At 40.2% G+C, this 20,859-nt stretch overlaps 1 protein-coding gene across 1 annotated transcript in view; it reads right to left on the bottom strand.

The window, feature by feature from the left end:
- DRAM1 (DNA damage regulated autophagy modulator 1) overlaps window positions 1-20,859 on the bottom strand; it is a 33,836-nt gene that overhangs the window by 9,706 nt on the left and 3,271 nt on the right. The window contains exon 2 of the mRNA XM_077261108.1: window positions 1,943-2,010. Within this exon, the coding sequence (XP_077117223.1) occupies window positions 1,943-2,010 (68 nt within the window). The remainder of the gene's footprint in view (window positions 1-1,942; window positions 2,011-20,859) is intronic.

Genomic DNA, 20,859 nt, shown 5'->3' with positions numbered 1-20,859 from the left:
GAAACAAACGTAAATTATATCAGAACATCGTAAATGAAAGTTAAACATAGATTAATCTTAATATATTATTTATCATTTAACCTGATCACCCCCAGGCCATTTTCTTATTTTTCATTTTTAATTCCCCTTCTTCCAAGAGCCATAACATTTATATTTCTGTCAGTATAGCAGTATGAGGGATTATTTTTTGCGAGACTAGTTGTACTTTTGAATAACATCATTCATTTTACCATATAGTGTGCTGGAAAACGGGAAAGCGATTCCAATGAAGTTGGGAAAAAGTGCAATACCACAATTGTTTTTTGAGGTTTTTTATTATCGTGTTCACTATATAGTAAAATTGACCTATCATTATGATTCTCCAGGTCAGTACGAGTATGCAGATATCAAACGTGTATAGTTTGTCTTTTATTTAAGTTTTGAATAAAAATGTGGGAATTTGTATACTTTTTTTTTGCTTTTGGCGCCATTTTCCAAGACCCAAAATGGTTTAGCCAGCTTTCAATGTAAGATCATAATGACAGGCATAAGGGTCATCAGCAGACGCCCGGCTGTCAAGACAACCTCAATCTCTGACAGCAGGATTTAACACATGCCAACAAGGGAGCCCATCATTCCATGTGCCCATCGGTGAGCCCATTACGTGATAGGGGGCGCTGATAGGCAAGTGAAATAAAGCGTACCCCTGTTAAACTCTGCTGTCAGAAATTGACAACAGGGCTGTTAAAGGCACATGACGGCTGATAAATCAACTGTTATGTGGGGTAAAGATGCAGGCTCAGCAAGTCAACGCGCATCAAAGGAAGGAATATGACATATGACGTAAATATACGTCATATGTCATGAATGGGTTAATGAAACACTCCAAAACTGCTACACTGTTTTATCCTAGCACAGGTCCCATGCCAAACAATGCCCCTCAGGGATGGTGTTAGGCATAAAGCAATGGGTGTAATAAACCTGGTGAAGGGTGTATGTATATAGGTATAGTGATTTTCTAACCTACATGGAAACCTGACCCTTTCTCCATCTAGAACCCTTGAAGACAAAGTGTGCTGAATGTCTTTTAAAAGGATTAGCATTTAGCACACAAGACTCACTGCTGTTGTTGACTGCTGTAACATAAAATTTTTTCTTTTCTTTTGAAGATTGTATTATATGTTTTTAACCTCTTAAAGGGAACCTGTCACCCCTTTTTTTCGATTTGAGATAAAAATATGGTTCAATTGTGCCTGAGCTCTGCTTTTATATCCCCCGATTCCCAACCTTGGCTTATAAATACCTTTGTAATCTCTCCGTTTTTGCATATAAATTACGGGGCAGTGGGGGGGAGATACAGCGAATAGGCCCAGGGTAATAGACCGGGGTAATTTGCATACGAAAACGGAGAGATTACAAAGGTATTTTATAAGCAAAGGTTGGGAATCGTGGGATATGAAAGGTACTGCTGTAAAACAGAGCTCAGGCACAACTGAACCATATTTTTATTTGAAATCGAAAAAAAGGGGTGACAGGTTCCCTTTAAGGACCAGACTTTTACACATGCAGTGATACCAAATATGTGTAATTTTTATTTCTTAATTTTTAATGGGGGGAATGAAAAAGGAGGTGATTTGAACTTTTATTTACAACATTTTTTAAAACATTTTAAATCATATTTCTTAAAACATTTTTTTCATTTTTTTTTTAAAAACAACTGTCAGCAAAGATGCGGGCTCAGCTTGTGAGCCAGCATCAGAGTCAGGGTGCGTCATATGTCGTTAAGGAGTTAATTATATTTAAAGTGAAGACTGACAAGTATACTTTTTCTGACATAACAATGAAAAGAGCCGAAACATGCAGTGGTTTTTAGTCTAGACATCTCACTGCTCAGCCCATTCATCCCCCAACCTCTGTGCCAGCTCATAAAAAGTCCAAAGAGCAACTAACCGGAGACACTTACCTAAAATGGCCGTAACACTGATCATGAATCCAAACAGTCCGCTTTCTGGAACACATGTGCCAGTGTCACTATATAACAATCAAAGGAATACAAAATGAAAATGTGAATAGTGTCCACTCTATACCGATACCCACAGCTAAATTGGAGATTATAATTTCGTTTTTTGCTCTTAAAAAGAAATGTTGATAATAGTTTGCAATAGGTATTCCTTGAAATAATAATTCTACTGGAAAATACAGCAGGGCAGCGGTGGAATTTTAAAATTATTCCATAAGTACCAATGAGCACTTAGCGTTGGATCTCAGGAAGCCAATCAGTATGGACGCCTTATCAAAGTATTAACACTGGCTGTTACATATTAGATCCTGAGAGCTGCAGTCTACTGCAATACCGTGAGTACAGTACTAGTGTAATACCTAGGAGTAAAGAGGAGGGCACGTGTGGTCCATGCATCAAAGGGAATCTGTCACCAGCTTTTAGCTCCACTATGAGAGCAGCATAATGTAGGGACAGAGACCCCGATTCCAGAGATGTGTCCCTTACTGAGTCACTTGCTGTCATTTTGAAAAAAATCCCTGCAGATCTGCCAATTCTCTGAATGCTGAGCTCTGTATAACCCCGCCCACACCACTAATTGGCAGCTTTCTTCTTATTAACAGTGTACACTGAAAGCGGCCTATAAGATAAATATAGACCACCAAGAGAACCATTTATAGTCAGTACCAGATAGTCCAATCATTCAGTGGATTGACTACGCAGCACACAAAATGGGACACTCCTGAATACAGCCAAAATATATGGAAAAAAAAATGGAGTACTAAGTCCACAAAATACTTATAACTTTGAGGCTAAGTGCACACGTTGCAGAATTTCCACGGAAATTTCCAAGGCAATTCCGCAACTCCTGCGGCGGGTATATCGCATGCGGAATTGGCATGCGTATTCCCACTAAACACTAGCGTTTTGCAAGCGTAATTAGCTTGCAGAATGCTAGCATTTTTCAAGCGATGTGTAGCATCGCTTGGAAAACTGATTGACAGGTTGGTCACACTTGTCAAACATAATGTTTGACAAACTTTTTACTATTGATGATGCCTATGCAGCATCAATAGTAAAAAGATAGAACGTTAAAAATAATAAAAAAAATAAAAAATCGTGATATTCCCACCTTCCGGAGTCCCCGGCAGTCTTCCCGCTTCTCGCGATGCTCCGGTCCCAATAATGCATTGCAGCAATGACCCCAGATGACGTAGCGGTCTCGCGAGACCGCTACGTCATCACAGGTCATTTTCGCAATGCATTATTGGGAACGGAAGCATCGCGAGAAGCGGGAATATCACGATCTTTTATTTTCTTCTTTTTTTTTTTACAATTATATGGTTCCCAGGGCCTGGAGGAGAGTCTCCTCTCCTCCACCCTGGGTACAAACCGCACATGATCCGCTTACTTCCCGCATGGTGGACATAGCCCCATGCGGGAAGTAAGCAGATCAATGCATTCCTATGTGTGCGGAATCCCCGCGATTCCGCACAAAGAATGAACATGCTGCGTTTTTTTCCGGAATGCGATTCCGCCGTGGAAAATACATGGCAGAAAGTTTACTAGTCCTCTAGTGATAATTTATTGCTGATAAAACTGTGATTTTATCAAAACTACACCAAGCAGCCCATAAAGTGACACATCGCTGGAATCAGGATCTCTGCCCCTACATCATACTTCCTCTCAGATTACCAGGCAAAAGCCTGTTGACGGATTCCTTTTTAGTACACTTACCAGAACAATTTATGTACTATATAAGCATAGGTTTTACTATACTATAACTGTACACCTGACTTAAATTCATTAGGACATACCTTTTTTTCTTTTACTTTTTTGCTTGTTTCACTTTAACCATGTTTCCTTATTTTAGGGTCTTTTGAGCCAATTACCAGATTTACACAGACATAAAACCTGTAGTTTTAGGTTACATTATTTTCTACCCACCATGGTCTTGTGATTGAGGGGGCGCTATAATTTAATAAGTGCTAAACAATATCTAAATAAAACTGTCATACTAATACATAAACTAATATACCAATATACTAATAGTATTGTTGAAAAGTCTGTGCTTCTAGTGCACAGATTATTACTTGCTGGTATGCATTATCACTGCATTATCATTATTATTGTACATGTTTTTTATTATGTATACCCCTCCTCACATGTAAAGCGCCATGGAATAAATGGCGCTATAATAATAAATAATAATAATAAATAATAATAATAATCATAAATATCAGTTGTTTGGACAGTTTCTCACTTTGCATACAAATGATGTTTGGTAAGACACACTACAATCACTGATCTTGCCTGTTAATCTCATTCTCAAAAAGTCTCTACAAAATTGATCAAATGTTAGCTTATTCAGATGCGCTTCAGTAACTTTTTCAATAGCTCCTTCCGACGTTTTTTTTTTATAACCTGTTCTGCATATTTGCTGTAATCTTCACAAACAGGCATTCTTCTAGAAAAAAACTTCAGGCTTATGCAGGATTGTTTCTTACCCATAACACAGAAAGGACATAATCACAATAACATGTAACAACCATTGGACTGATGTGTTTTTTTTTAATTACTAATAAATATAATAGTGATTTAAACAGCAACTAAACATTTATTGTATTTTTTCAATTTTGCTGCAAATATAATGTCCAGAAATAATACAATAAAGCAAAATGTTTTATACCATGTATGGAAATTATATCAGTGGTTGGACCCCCAACAATCCGGATAACATGCGTACTTGGAGCAAAACCTTTAAAAAGCCGCCTCTTCAAGAAAATGAATGTGGGAGTGTAGACAACTTCTACATCTTGTTTCTTTACCAGGCTCCTTTCTGTGGTTGCTGAAGCAGGAGCCATAGGGGCAGAGAGGACCCAACCTATACGCACTGGAACCACGCTAAGCTCCTAGGACTTAAAGAGGTTGTCCACTCATTTTCATTGATGACCTATCCTTAGAATAGGTCATCAATGTCTGCTTGGTCAGAGTTCGCTCTCTGTGTCGGCGGTAGCGGCCGCCGGTTGGAACTGCTCGATTGCAGAGTTGCTCTGTCTTCTGGTAGTCGCCGTGGCAGGGTACTGCACATCCGCCTCCTATTGATTTGAATAGGAGGCGGATGTGCAGTACTCGGCCGTGGTCACTATCAGAAGACGGAGCAGCTCCGCAATCGAGCAGTTTCGGCAGGCGGCTGCCGACACAGAGAACAGCTGATGGTGGGGGTGCCGGGTATATGCCCTCGACCAATCAGACATTGATGACCTGTTCTAACCTAAGGATAGGTCATCAATGAAAAATGAGTGGATAACCTCTTTAAGTGCTCTCACTGTCACTGTCACTGTCGGTGTGTTCTCTTCTTTATAAGGGCATGCAAACACTCTGGGTAGACTCAGATCCTGCTCCGCCTAATCAAAGATGGTAAATCCATACACTGCTTACTTGGATACATTGTATAGATCTTCCCAGCAACCACCGTGAAAAGTGTGAAAAAACTGTGCAATATATGAAGGTCCAAGATAATAGGTAAACCAAATAAAAGATGACAATAATTAATATAACAATAACTATATAAATAGTTATAAATATTACTAATGTGAATACTGCAAAAAAGGCAAGGTGGGATACCGAAGGAGAATAAGGGGGTATGTGGTAACCCCACATGTCTTGTCACAAATGTGACATCCTCAGGGTCCTTTTGTGTGTTGCTAAGCTTATTTTGTTTGTTTTATGAGTTTGTAGCACCTATTCTACCATACTACATGGGTAGCACCTGCCCCTTATGTTTTTCTAAGGATAGTTATCTATTTCAATTAGGAACAAAATAGTGTAGCAATGACGTGGCACTCACCATCCATAAAACTCCCTTGTTTATTTGGCATTCACTTAAAATAAAGAGGCAGCAAGGAATGTGAAAAGATGACAGCCATTTTGCATATTGAATGGCTTCTACTAATCTATGGATCCAGGCCCGTAGAAGTATTTTGATATCCGCAAAGCGTTTTGATATGCGAAATGACGGTCATCTGTACACGTCTCGTGATCTCCTTTGCTGCGTGTTTATTTTTAATGGATGCCAAATAAATGAGAGAGTTTTAGGGATGATGAGTGCCCATTAGTTGCTACACTATTTTGTTCCCAATTGTTTATGATTCATTGGAAGTAGAGCACCATGAGCGGGAAAAATAGGAGCGTCTAACCGGTTTGTAGGAGCCACAACTCTTAATTGTTAGTAGGGGATGAAATACTTATTTCTCACTGCAAAATGCAAATATATTTATATAATTTATACAATGTGATTTTCTGGATTTTATTTTTATTCTATCTATCCCTCAATGTTAAAATGAACCTACCCTTAAAATTATAGACTGTTCATGTCTTTGTCAGTGGGCAATCTTACAAAATCAGCAAGGGATCAAATACTTATTTCCCCCACTGTATGGTGGATGTTGGGAAGAGGTTGCACAATAAGAAAAACATGGCTGCTTTTTCCCACAGCTGTCCATGAGTTACATTTCGTGTTTCAGCTAAACAGCTGAATTATGTTTAGCTGCAATACTCACAAGGCGCCACTCACACATCTGTGCTTCAAACACGTTCTATCCTTCTTTTCTTTCAGATAAAACATGTAGCAGTTTTAGTATATGGACCTTATCTACAGTTGTGCTCAAAAGTTTACATACCCCAGCCGAATTTTTGTTTTCTTGGCCTTTTTCAGAGAATATGATTGATAACACCAAAACTTCTTCTCCATTCATGGTTAGTGGTTGGGTGAAGCCATTTATTGTCAAACCACTGTTTTCTCTTTTTAATTCATAATGACAACCCAAAACATCTAAATGACCCTGATCAAAAGTTCACATACCCTGGTGACTTTGGCCTGATAACGTGCACAGAAGTTGACACAAATGGGTTTGAATGGCTACTAAAGGTAACATCCTCACCTGTGACCTGTTTCTTGTAATCAGTGTGTGTGCATAAAAGCTGAGTGAGTTTTTGGGATCCAGACAGACTCTTGCATCTTTCATCCAGCCACTGACGTTTCTGGATTGTGAGCCATGGGGAAAGCAAAAGAATTGTCAATGGATCTACGGGAAAGGTAGGTGAACTGTGTAAAACAGGAAAGGGATACAAAAAACATCCAAGGAATTGATAATGCCAGTCAGCAGCGTTCAAACTGTGATTAACAAATGGAAAATCAGGGGCTCAGTAAACAAAACCACGGTCAGGTAGACCAGCAAAAATGTGGTCCACAACTGCCAGGAAAATTGTTCGGGATACAAAGAAAAACCCACAAATAACATCAGCTGCAATACATGTGGTGCAGTGAAAGGTATAGTGCTGGACGGAAGGTATATTTCTCCCAGCAGGATAATGTTTGGCCTAGATTTTCCCTAAGGTTGAGGACCTGCAGTGATCTCTCGATCACGTGATCTGCACATGTGATAGATACCTCACCTGTGGGTGTGGTTATGGGCTATGTAATAGAGGTTTTTGTTTGGCACATGGTCTGTGTGCAGAGTATGTGAAGAGCTAGGCTGAAGTTAGCCTGATCTGTTTTTTTTGTTGGATTACAAATGCTGCAAAGTTCCTGACCAGAGTCATAGCAACCCTGGGAATGGCACCTGGCAGACGCCGCTGGCCAGGCAGCCGCTTAGTTAAGCCCGTCCTGTGCAAGGGTGAGTCTGAGACCAGTGGTTCTCCAAGCTGGAGTATGTTTGTGTTTTTTCTTACTTTTTGCTGCCTACTGTTTAAAGTGTTAATAAACCACTGAAGTTTGGACTCTAAGCCTGTGTGTTGCCTCATTTCTGCGGCCCTGCCACTGCCTACCAAAGCAGATCCCTACATACAGGACCCTCTGAAAACTAGCGGTGTGGCTGTTTCAAGATGCACAATAAGGAAGAACTTGAAGAAAAATAGGTTGCATGGTCGAGTCGCCAGAAGAAAGCCATTACTGCGAAAATGCCACAAAGTATCTCACCTACAATACGCAAAACAGCACAGAGACAAGCCTCAAAACTTTTGGAACAAGGTAATTTGGAGTGATGAGACCAAAATTTGAGCTTTTTGGCTACAACCATAAACGTTACATTTGGAGAGAAGTTAACAAGGCCTACGATGAAAGGAACATCATTCCTACTGTAAAGCATGGAAGTGGATCACTGAGGTTTTAGGAATGTGTGAGCTACAAAGGCACAGGTAACTTGGTCAAAGTTGAAGGAAAGATGAATGCAACATGTTAACAGCAAATACTGGAGGCAAATTTGCACTCATCAGCCCGGAAGCTGCGCATGGGACGTACTTGGACATGACAATGATCTAAAACACAAGGCCAAGTCGACCTGTCATTGGCTTCAACAGAACAAAGTGAAGGTTCTGGAGTGGCCATCCCTGTCTCTTGACCTCAATATCATTGAGCCACTCTGGGGAGATCTCAAGCGCGCAGTTCATGCTAGACAGCCCAGAAATTTACAGGAACTGGAGGCTTTTTGCCAAGAAGAGTGGGCATCTTTACAATCTGAGAAATTAAATAACCTCATTCATAGCTATCACAAAAGACTTCAAGCTGTCATTGATGTTAGAGGGGGCAATACACGATATTAAGAAATGGGGTATGTGAACTTTTGATCAGAGTCATTTGGATGTTTTTGGTTGTCATTATGATTTGAAAAGAGAAAACACAGTAGATATTGACAATAAATGGCTTCACCCAACCACTAACCATGAGTGGAGAAACAGTTTTGGTGTTTTCATTCATATTCTCTGAAAAAAGGCCAAAGAAGCAAAAATTCTGCCAGGGTATGTTTAAATTTTGAGCACAACTGTGTGTCTGTGTACCGATGGTTTGCAAAAAAAAGCCAGAGTTGTTAGAGCTTAGACCAATTTTTGCACCAAACTCACTCATTCCAGTGTATGGGTCTATAAAAAATAGACCCACCATGAATGCAATTTGAGTTGTATCGTTATGACGTCCATTTTTCACTGACTACTGCTAGAAGTTTCAATAAAGAAAACTGCAGCACTGCAGCTTCATCCATGGTGTTTTATTAACCAGGCATGCAACCTTTCAACCATAATGGACTTTTATGGTGTTCAATTCACCAGACATGAAGCGTTTTATGTCAACAGTTCAGTAGACATTGCAAATCTAGTAAATAAAATACCTTGGATAAAGCTGGAGTGCTTTGGTTTTCTTTATTGGTTCTTAAGTGTCTCCATGCTGGGTACTGTGCTGCCTGCACCCATTTTAACGATATGTGATTGGGGAGTGTATTATTTCTTTTTCTTACTATTGGTTAGGAGAAGTTTGGGCAATCTCAATCAGTATTATTCTCCTAAGAGAAAAACGGTAGACACACAGCAGGTAAAAACAGACACAGTGCCCAAAACAAATGAAAATAGGATCCAGCAAACTGATGAAAAATCGATCCTTTTTAGTCTACAAGAAAAAAATGTGATGTGTTAATTTGGTCTAGTCTTGTACAACCTCTTCCTAATCAGTTGCTTAATTTCCATTACTGTGGTGCTGCCTCAGTTTTGTCCCGGCACAGAGCAGAATCTTTTTACAATTGAAAATTCCTTCTTAGGCACTTTACCTTTCTTGACATCACGTAAACCAACTTCAGATTTCCTAGGAGCTGCTGCAAAGTTTACAATTACAACTTTCCTGGCGTCTCTTTCCTGTGCTTCTAGCTCAATACAGCCGGCTCAAGTTCCTACATCACACATTAAGTAGTGCTTGGAGCTGTTGCAAAGTTCCATGAGGCAAAAGTCAATGTGTACTTACAGCTGACATGGAAATTGTACACTCCTTGAGGAGTACTATGTACGGAAAACTTGACAACCATTCCTCTCATAGGGGCTGTCCTATCTTGAAAACATGTTTCCATCTTTGTATACGCCTTATTAGTCAGAGTGGAGCGGCATGGACCAAAGTTAGCTTTTTGTCATGGTCTCCAGAATCAGACCTGTAGCGACTAGTTGACCACCGTAGTAGCTCTCTCATCAATACTGACTCTGTGCAACTACTGAATATGTAGCTTTATCATCAATCACGTTACCAAAAATGGCGTAATTCACTCAACGGAAACAATATCATTTTATCTGCAGATTGAAAACATTTATCTTGATGCAGATCAACCACAACTTAGCCACATCACTATTTCCTCATTCTAGAGCAAAAGACTGAAAATGAAGAGTTAAGAAAACAAAGATCACAAAGTAAAGACTCTATTAATATCTATCAGTTTTTTGAAGGATGAAACCATAATCAGTTTTATTCATCACATCTCTGCCTCTCTACTCGGCCCCAACATCTCACTTAATATTTCTTTGACTATACTACTGTCATTCTCTTAGAATACAGCTGGGGGAAATAAAACGTTGAAACGCATCAAGAATGAACCGCATTGACACCTTCCCTCGATTTGACTCCTTTATTGGTTATAATGCCAGCAGTGTAGGTTACCCACTACCTCCAAACTGTCATACCTTCAGCATTCATCACGTTATGTCCCATTTTTCAAAACATGCCTGCACACTCAAGAAACATAACAATTATTTAGTAAAATATACCACAGATAATATTTGCTTAACCATGGCCCACTTTGGATCTTGCGCTCTGTTTTTACTTTTCAATAGCCATAACTTTTTGTTTTCTTTTAATAGCCATATTAAGGCGCTTTTTTATGTCAGTCAAGTTTCTGCTTTCAATAATACTATTCACTTTACAATGTACAGTAATGAAAAACTTTATACATTATAGTGGACCACCTCTTTAAGGTAATGTAAATAAATGTTAGAGAAAAACTGGGTCAATAGTGGGGCCCTTTTGGTAAATTTGTTGTAAATAAAAGGATGACATGCTGCTCTAAAATTTTATTGTGAATGTTAACCTCTTCACCCCGAAGCCTGTTTTCTCCTTCCTGACTAGGCCACTTTTTACAATTCTGACTAGTGTCACTTTAATTGGTAATAACTCTGGAATGCTTCAAGGAATCCCAGTGATTCGGAGATTGTTTTTTCGTGACACAATGTACTTTATGTTAGTGGTAAATTTTGTTCAAAATAATTTGCGTTCATTTGTGAAAATATCGTAATTTTGGTAAAAATGTTGAAAATTTGGCCATTTTCAAACTTTCAATTTTTATATCCTTAACCCCTTAATGACAGCCAATACGTCTTTTAACTGACCTGAGATATATGAGAATAGCCTCCCCATACAGGTGACAATCCAGCAGCTGTTGACTGTACACTATAGCTGACAACTTGCTGCATTAGCCACGATCAATGTTGGAACCATCCATATCTGTTTAACCCCTTAGATGCTGTTGTCAATAGTGACTACATCATTATAAATGGTTAACAGAGTGTGGGGGCTTCCTCTTTATCCAAACTGGTGCCCTCAGATCATGATTTTTTGGTCCTGATGTTTGTGATGGCGATTCACGACCAAATAGCGGCCTTAGAGTCTGGCGGCTGTAGTAATCTGTTCAGAAGTTAGAGGCATTTAGGTGGTAAAAATACACATTTTCATTTCTGTCATACCACTTTGCATTAATTCCTGTAAAGCACCTGAAGGGTTAATAAACTACCTGACAGCAGTTTTCAATATGTCAGGGGTTGCTGTTTTTAAAATGGTATCACGTTTGGGGGTTTCCCAATATATGAGACCCCTAAAGTCACTTCCAACATGGATAAGTCCCTAAAAAAATAAATTTTGTAAATTTCCTTGAAAAAATGAAAAATGACTGCTACATTTTTAAACCTCCTAAAATGCTAACAAAATAAAATAACATTTTACAAATGGTGCTAATGTAAAGCAGACATGTGGGAAATGTTATTTATTAATGGTTTGCTGTGGTATGACCATCTGGATTAAAGGGATAATCATTCAAATTTAGAAAATTGCTAATTTTTTAACATTTTTCTCAAATTATTTATATTTTTTATAAATAAACACTAAACATATTGACTTAAATTTACCATTATCATAAAGTATAATGTGTCACGAAAAAATAATCTCAAAATCACTGGGATTTGTTAAAGCGTTGCAGAGTTATTACCACATAAAGTGACACTGGTCAGATTTCAAAAATTTGGCTCCGTCACTAAGGGTATGTGTCCACGTTCAGGATTGCATCAGGATTTGGTCAGGATTATTCATCAGTATTTGTAAGCCAAAACCAGGAGTGGGTGATAAATGCAGAAGTGGTGCATATGTTTCTGTTATACTTTTCCTCTAATTGTTCCACTCCTGGTTTTGGCTTACAAATACTGATGAAAAATCCTGACCAAATCCTGATGCAATCCTGAACGTGGACACATACCCTTAGGGGTTAAACTAATTAGTCATCCTATACTAAATAATTTGTAAATAACAACGTCTATCAGCAATTTCTCATTTTTCCAACAAAATTTACAAAACCATTTTTATTAGGGATCACATCACGTTTAAAGTGACTTTGAGGGGCCTATATGACAGCAAATACCGCCAAGTGACACCATTTTAAAAACTGCATCCCTCAAAGTGCTCAAAACCACATTCAAGAAGTTTATTAACTCTTCAGATGCTTCACAGGAATTAAAGCAATGTGGAAGGAAAAAATGCACATTTTCATTTTTCCAACACAAATTGACTTTTGGAGTGCAAAATAGGTTATAATAGATAGCAGACGCCATGTCGCGTTTGCAGAGCCGCTGATGTGCCTAAAGACTGGACACCCCCGACAAGTGACAGTTTTATAGGTCGGGTCAGGTTGATACTTTGCTATGAAAAACTGTAGCATCTTAGTGATGTCATTCGTCTCTATCACATAGGGGAGAAAAGGATACTAAAAGGAAAGACTGCATGACATATGGCGGTACATTAAGGGGTTTGTTGCTTTCCACAGGAACTTGGCTCTCCTTCCCTTCCGAGCCCTGCCATGCACCAAAACAGTAATTTTAATGGTTCATTTTCTCCTGTTACTCTTGTGAAAATGAAAAATTTGGGGCTTCACATTTTGTAGGAAAAATTAGAATTTTAATTTTTCCTTCCAGATTGCTTTACCCCCTTCATGACCTTGGATGTACCTTACTTCCTGGCTGGGAAAGGGTTCCTGGCCTTGGACATATGGGTACATCCTGGCGATTATGTAGCCACTGTTACTGAAGGCACGGTGATCGCATGAAGATGTCTGCTGTTTCTGACTTCAAGGCACCTATGCTTGTCGCTACTGAGGCTTTCGCCGCCCCCTGCAACTACTAACACTGTGATTGGCTGTTTAATTTTGAACAGCCAATCACAACGAATTCAATGTGTAGGCAAATAGAATTGCCTGAAACAGTGAAGTCCAGCTATGATTGGTGCTATAACACCAGCTATCATAGGCTGAAGCTAGGCAACTGCAGCATCACCAGCCTCAGCATTCATTGGAGTGCACCAATCAGTGCGCAGAGACGCAATTTGAACTCTCAGTGATCGCTCTGTATTGCATCATTCTAGCATAGAGACGTGTGCAGTGCGGCGACTGTGCCATTTTGCTACCAGGTCTGCTGGGACTTGTGGAGACATGGACTATATTAGTCTGTGCCACCACTTTTTGCGCTGCTGCTGACTCAAGAAAGAAGTTACAAAACGTTTCTGTCTGGTTCCTGTCCCCTGCCTTTTTATAGTCTACCCCTATCCCACTCAACCCCCTTTCCCCAACCACTTCCCCACCCCCTCTTCTGCCACCGAGAGCTAATCAGTACCTCATAGCTCACTTTTTGGCAGTTCTTTCTACTGCAACACCTTAGTGCCTGCATGCTGAAGCCACCAAGCACTGATCACTGATGCACATCATTGATCAGTGTCTGTGGTTGCTTTTAGCTAGGGCTTTTTTTTCCTGTCCATTTCTTTCCCCCTTTTGCACCACATCAGTGCTTGCATCCTATCAGTGACACACATAACTGTTAGGCAGCCGATAGTTGTTTTTGTTTTGTTTTTTCAATAAGTGTAAAAAAAATAAAATAAAAATAATTTTGACTAATTGATAAAGCTTGTGGTGGCAGCGCGGTGGGATTGAGATAATAGTGTGCATGACTGTGGGACCCATACTCATAGGCACTAAAGACTACCAGAAATAGCTTTTGCCGCTGGGCTCTTAAGATTAGCTCAGCACTAGACAATCTAAGTGCAAATACTGTAAGGTGTGTGGGTGCATCAGGTTGCAGCTTTGTGTTAGTGACCAAAGATTGAAAGTATGGCCAGTGACACCGGGGCAGAGCCAGGGAGATGACCAATGCTATGGACAGTGGGGAAAAGGTGGAAAACGGTGTTGGTCAAGCAGAGGGGGAGTCCAGCCCAGGCTTCCCAAGAATCCAGTCGCTGGTGTTCAGTCCCACAGTGGGCCGCTCACCAACTGCCTGTCCCGCCAGCCAGGCAGGCATGGATACACTCCTGCAAGCTATCCTTTCCAGACTCAAGGAACGAGACAAGACCTCCCATGAGACCCCTTTAGCACCAGCAGAACGTAGTGAGGCAGAACATTGCAAGGAAGCTGAAGAACATCAGCAGGAGCGCGAGCACCAGCAACAAATACTTCAGCTCAATTTCAAGCTCCAGTTGTAGACCCCAGCCAGCCGCAAGCCCCCTGAGATCCAGATGCCGAAGCTATGGGAGGAGGACTTCCCCCTGCTGGATAAAGGAGGGGATTTGGATACTTTCTTGCTGGAATTTGAAAAAACTTGTCATCAATAACATATACCTGAGGACCAGAGTGTCCAGTTCTTAACCTCTCACCTCAGGAGTAAGGCCCTGGCAGTGTTTGGATACCTGCCCAGCAAGATCACCCTGAGCTATGAGGACATTAAGCAGGCTCTGGTCCAGCAGTACAACTTTACCCCTGAGATGTACTCCGGAGTATGCACAAGGATCCTGCAGACAGCTGGGCTGATTACATACGGGCCCTACTGAGAGCAGTTGACCAATGGACCACAGGCCTGGAGCTTACCACCGTCCAGCAGCTGAAAGAGCTCATCGTGACTGAGCAGTGGAACTGCCCAGAGGACCTCCAGCAGTATTTCCATGACCGAAAGCCAAAGGAGGCCTCTGCAACAGCGACACTTGCCAATGAGTACTTCAACAACAGGACTCCAGAGGACAAGAAACCTGATGGCTGGAGAGGGAGTAAAATGAACACCGTGCCTGCCCAGGCTTTCCTCTCTTTCTTGGTGGGGGAACTCTGACTATGTCATCATTGTAGACAACTGGAACACTTCAAAACCATGAGTTCCTAGTACCAGAAGGGCTCATCCCTATCTCAGAAACCGTCCACTGTTATCCACAGGCTAGGCCAGGTAAAACCTTTGCTGTCTCCAAGACGGGCGCTGCCCGTCGTCAAGGTATATTTGGACTGGGGCGCTGGGATGGGAGTGCGGGAGGTGAGTGTAACCTCGAAAATTCCCTTAAGTGTTTTGCTTGGGACAAACTTGGCGCAGCTAGTGTCCCAGTGTCACAGTATAAGATTGCAGCGTTCCGGCAGCATAGGGACGCATCGCGCAGGGAGGGGTTTTTCCGAGGGTCTTCTCCGTTCTCCCTGCAGGCCCCCGGATCCAAGATGGCCGCGGGGTCCTGCAGGGAGGTGGCTTGTCAGGGTCTGCTGAGAGCAGGCGCCGGCAAGCCTCCTGCGCTGCCTGTCAGATCGCTGATCTGACAGTGCTCTGCAAAGTGTCAGATTAGAGATCTGACACTATATAGCGAGGTCCCACCCTGGGACAATGAACAAAAGAAAAAAAAATTAAAATTACACTGTGTAAAAATATTTAGAAAAAAATTCCTAAATAAAAAAAAAAATATATATATATATATATTGTTCCAATAAATACATTTCTTTATGTAAATAAGAAAAAAAAAAATAAAAGTACACATATTTAGTATCGCTGCGTCCGTAACGACCCGACCTATAAAACTGTCCCACTAGTTAACCCCTTCAGTGAACAGCATAAAAATAAAAAACGAGGCAAAAAACAATGCTTTATTATCATACCGCCGAACAAAAAGTGGAATAACACGCAATCAAAAAGACGGCTGTAAATAAAAATGGTACTGCTGAAAATGTTATCTTGTCCCGCAAAAAACGAGCTGCCATACAGTATCATTAACAAAAAATGAAAAGTTATAGCTCTCAGAATAAAGCGATGCAAAAATAATTATTTTTTATATAAAATAGTTTTTATTGTATAAAAGCGACAAAACATAAAAAAATATAAATGAGGTATTGCTGTAAATGTACTGACCCGAAGAATAAAACTGCTTTATCAATTTTACCAAACACGGAATGGTAAAAACGCCCCCCCCCCCCAAAAGAAACTCATGAATTGCTGGTTTTTGTTCATTCTACCTAACAAAAATCTAAATAAAAAGCGATCAAAAGTGTCATGTGCCCGAAAATAGTACCAATAAGAACGTTAACTCGTCCCGCAAAAAACAAGATCTCACATGACTCTGTGGACCAAAATATGGAAAAATTATAGCTCTCAAAATGTGGTGACGCAAAAACTATTTTTTGCAATAAAAAGCGTCTTAAAGGGTATAAGCACACGTTGCGGATTTGCCTGCGAATCCGCAGCGGATTTAACGCTGTGGATTTGCAGGAGTTTTCCATCAGGTTTACAGTACCATGTAAACCTATGGAAAACAAAATCCGCAGTGCCCATGCTGCGGAAAATACTGCGCAGAAATGCTGCGTTGTATTTTCTGCAGCATGTCAATTCTTTGTGCGGATTCCGCTGCGTTTTACACCTGTTCCTGTATAGGAATCTGCAGGTGGTAAAATGCAGGTGAAATCCGCACAAAAAATGCTGAAAATCCAAGGTAAATCCGCTGGTAATCCGCAGATAAAACGCACTGCGTTTTACCTACGGAGTTTTCAAAAACTGAGCGGGAAAATCAGCACACAAACCCGCAACGTGTGCACATAGCCTTAGTGTGTGACAGCTGCCAAACAAAAACCGGCTCTAAATAGTAAATTAAACCCCCATTTATCACCCCCTTAGTTAGGGAAAAATAATAAAATTAAAAAAATGTATTTATTTCCATTTACCCATGAGGGATAGGGTTAGGGTTGTGGCTAAAATTCTCAAATATTTTAAAGGGAAGGTGCCACTATTTTTAATTTTGTATTATTAGTTATTGATTATTTAATCAATTACTTTTAGCACAAAGTTAAATGTACAACTTAAATAGTTTTTTTATTTATTAACTAGATTGTGGCCCGATTCTAACGCATCGGGTATTCTAGAATATGCATGTCCCCGTAGTATATGGACAATGATGATTCCAGAATTCGCGGCAGACTGTGCCCGTCGCTGATTGGTCGAGGCAACCTTTATGACATCATCGTCGCCATGGCAACCATTATGACATCTACGTCAATACTGTGCCCGTTGCTGATTGGTCGAGGCGAATTCGCGGCAGACTGTGCCCGTCGCTGATTGGTCGAGGCAACCTTTATGACATCATCGTCGCCATGCTGTGCCCATCGCTGATTGGTCGAGACGCGGGATTTCCATTATGACATCTATCGATACTGTGCCCGTCGGCCTCGACCAATCAGAGACGCGGGATTTCCAGGACAGACAGACAGACAGACAGACAGACAGACAGAAAAACCCTTAGACAATTTTATATATATAAACACCCAGAAGAGGGGAGAGGAGTGACATCACACACATGTGACCAGACCCCACCCACATTTACTGCAGCCGTAATATGATCTGGTTGTACACTAGGTTTTCATGGAAAATTTGAGCAGCTGCTGCCCCTAATGTTTAAAAGTGGAAATACCAAACCTTTTTTTTTATTATTTTTCATATTTAACTTCAGTAAAACCAAATTATATTTTAAAAATAAAACATTAAGAATTTCATTTTTTCAATTATTGAAAAACACTTCCGTTTAAGTGTTCTCAAATTATACAGATTTAAAGAATTTGTATGAGATTTGAAAAAAATCTGCTTTTTTTAGAAAAATAGTAGACAGTGATATAAAATAACACAAATCTTAAATCCACATTAAAACCATCCACCACATAGGCTACATATTAATAAATAATAGGATGCAGGTGTTTACCTATGTATGTGTACATGTAGCCATGTGATTGCCAGAGGTATATAGGTTACTGTCTGAGGACTGATGATGACAATGATTTTTTTATTGCTTGTATGATCATTGTTTAATAGCAATTCTTGATCCGTGTTTTCTACCTACGGTACTTCTTTTTTGTATTGGCCACCTATAGTGTAAGCTTACACACATCACAGTTATGTATTAGATAATGGATAATGCATACTGACTATCAGTATAACTTCCTTCTCGGCCATTCCACAAAGAAGTATAGCCAATAGCCATAAATTTACATTTTTTGCTACTTCCCTGTTCCATTATTGCGATGAATTGTAAGGGCAAATACTCCATTAATAAGGATTACTCTTTATACATTTCATTAGAATAGAGAAGTAGGTTACTGGAAAGCTAATCTATACTAAAACAATTTTAATGCTCGATATAGTACATGATAGACAATCACAAGATCAAATATGAATGAATTCCCACAGGATCGACTGACATACCAGTGTATATGGAGCTCAAATTGTCTACTAATAACAAAAATCAGGGTAAGAATTGGGTCTCACGTTGGGTTTCATGATTTGCTGCCATCAAAGATCATTTTATGATAGAAATGTTTGGCAGTGGCCTATTCCTTAACCCACTCTTCATTGAAATGACCATGCACACTCAGGCAAATCAAACCAGTAGGACAGGAAGTCGCTATGTGGATGAAAAAATGAGAATTTCTTCCAAAGACAATAAGCAATAGTTCTATATAGAACCACATCACATACCATGATCACCTTTAAACAGTAGTGCACATCCACTGTTCTCTTTATTTCCAAACAAAACTATTAAAAAACATGAAATATATATATTCTATTCATTTATTTATTTTATCTATCTAGGTGGGGCCATTATACTGTGGAGCACTATAATGGACCATTACAGTGCCTTGCGAAAGTATTCAGCCCCCTGGAACTTTTCAACCTTTTCCCACATATCATGCTTCAAACATAAAGATACCAAATGTAAATTTTTGGTGAAGAATCAACAGCAAGTGGAACACAATTGTGAAGTTGAACGAAATTTATTGGTTATTTTAAATTTTTGTGGAAAATCAAAAACTGAAAAGTGGGGCGTGCAATATAATTCGGCCCATTTAACTTAATACTTTGTTGCACCACCTTTTGCTGCGATTACAGCTGCAAGTCGCTTGGGGTATGTCTCTATCAGTTTTGTACATTAAGAGACTAAAATTCTTGCCCATTCTTACTTGGCAAACAGCTCGAGCTCAGTGAGGTTTGATGGAGATCATTTGTGAACAGCAGTTTTCAGCTCTTTCTACAGATTCTCAATTGGATTGAGGTCTGGACTTTGACTTGGCCATTCTAACACCTGGATACATTTATTTGTGAACCATTCCATTGTAGATTTTGCTTTATCTTTGGGATCATTGTCTTGATGGAAGACAAATCTCTGTCCCAGTCTCAGATCTTTTGCAGACTCCAACAGGTTTTCTTCAAGAATGGTCCTGTATTTGGCTCCATCCATCTTCCCATCAATTTTAACCATCTTCTCTGTCCCTGCTGAAGAAAAGCAGGCCGAAATCATGATATGCTGCCACCACCATGTTTGACAGTGGGGATGGTGTGTTCAGGGTGATGAGCTGTGTTGCCTTTACGCCAAACATATCGTTTGGCATTGTTGCCAAAAAGTTCGATTTTGGTTTCATCTGACCAGAGCACCTTCTTCCACATGTTTGGTGTGTGTCTCAGGTGGATTGTTACAAACTTTAAACGACAATTTTTATGGATATCTTTGAGAAATGGCTTTCTTCTTGCCACTCTTCCATAAAGGCCAGATTTGTGCAGTGTACGACTGATTGTTGTCCTATGGACAGACTGTCCCACCTCAGCTGTATATCTCTGCAGCTCATCCAGAGTGATTATGGGCCTCTTGGCTGAATCTCTGATCAGTCTTCTTCTTGATTGAGATGAAAGTTTAGAGGGACGGCCAGGTCTTGGTTGATTTGCAGTGGTATGATACTCCTTCCATTTCAATATGATCGCTTGCATATACCTTCCTGTTGTGTTCCTTGGTCTTCATGATGCTCTCTGTGCTTCAAACAGAACCCTGAGACTATCACAGAGCAGGTGCATTTATACGGAGACTTGATTACACACAGGTGGATTATATTTATCATCATTAGGCATTTAGGACAACATTGGACCATTCAGAGATCCACAATGAACTTCTGGAGTGAGTTTGCTGCACTGAAAGTAAAGGGGCAAAATAATATTGCACGCCCCATTTTTCAGTTTTTGATTTTCCACAAAAATTTAAAATAACCAATAAATTTCGTTCAACTTCACAATTGTGTTCCACTTGTTGTTGATTCTTCACCAAAAATGCACACGTGGTATCTTTATGTTTGAAGCATGATACGTGGGAAAAGGTTGAAAAGTTCCAGGGAGCCGAATACTTTCGCACGGTACTGTATATTGTATGGTACACTGGGTGAGGCTATTATACTGTGGAGCACTTTGCGGGTCCCATTGGACAGTATGGGGAATCTAGAGGGTTTTCTTGGCATCACTGACTTAGCCCTATTTGGATCTCATCATACCTAACAGAATGGACATTCAACGTCTCGCACTCACACACCACCTCCTCACCTCGCCCCCTGTCTGTCGGAGTCCCACATGGTTCAGTCCTTGGGCCCCTGCTCTTCTCCATTTACACCTTCAGCCTGGGACAGCTCATAGAATCTCACGGCTTTCGGTATCACCTCTATGCTGACGACACA

The sequence above is a fragment of the Ranitomeya variabilis genome, chromosome 5, assembly GCF_051348905.1.
Source record: "Ranitomeya variabilis isolate aRanVar5 chromosome 5, aRanVar5.hap1, whole genome shotgun sequence".
Lineage (NCBI taxonomy): Eukaryota > Metazoa > Chordata > Amphibia > Anura > Dendrobatidae > Ranitomeya > Ranitomeya variabilis.
The sequence above is the reverse complement of the archived record's forward strand: the minus strand, read 5'-3'. Positions and strand labels throughout refer to the sequence as shown.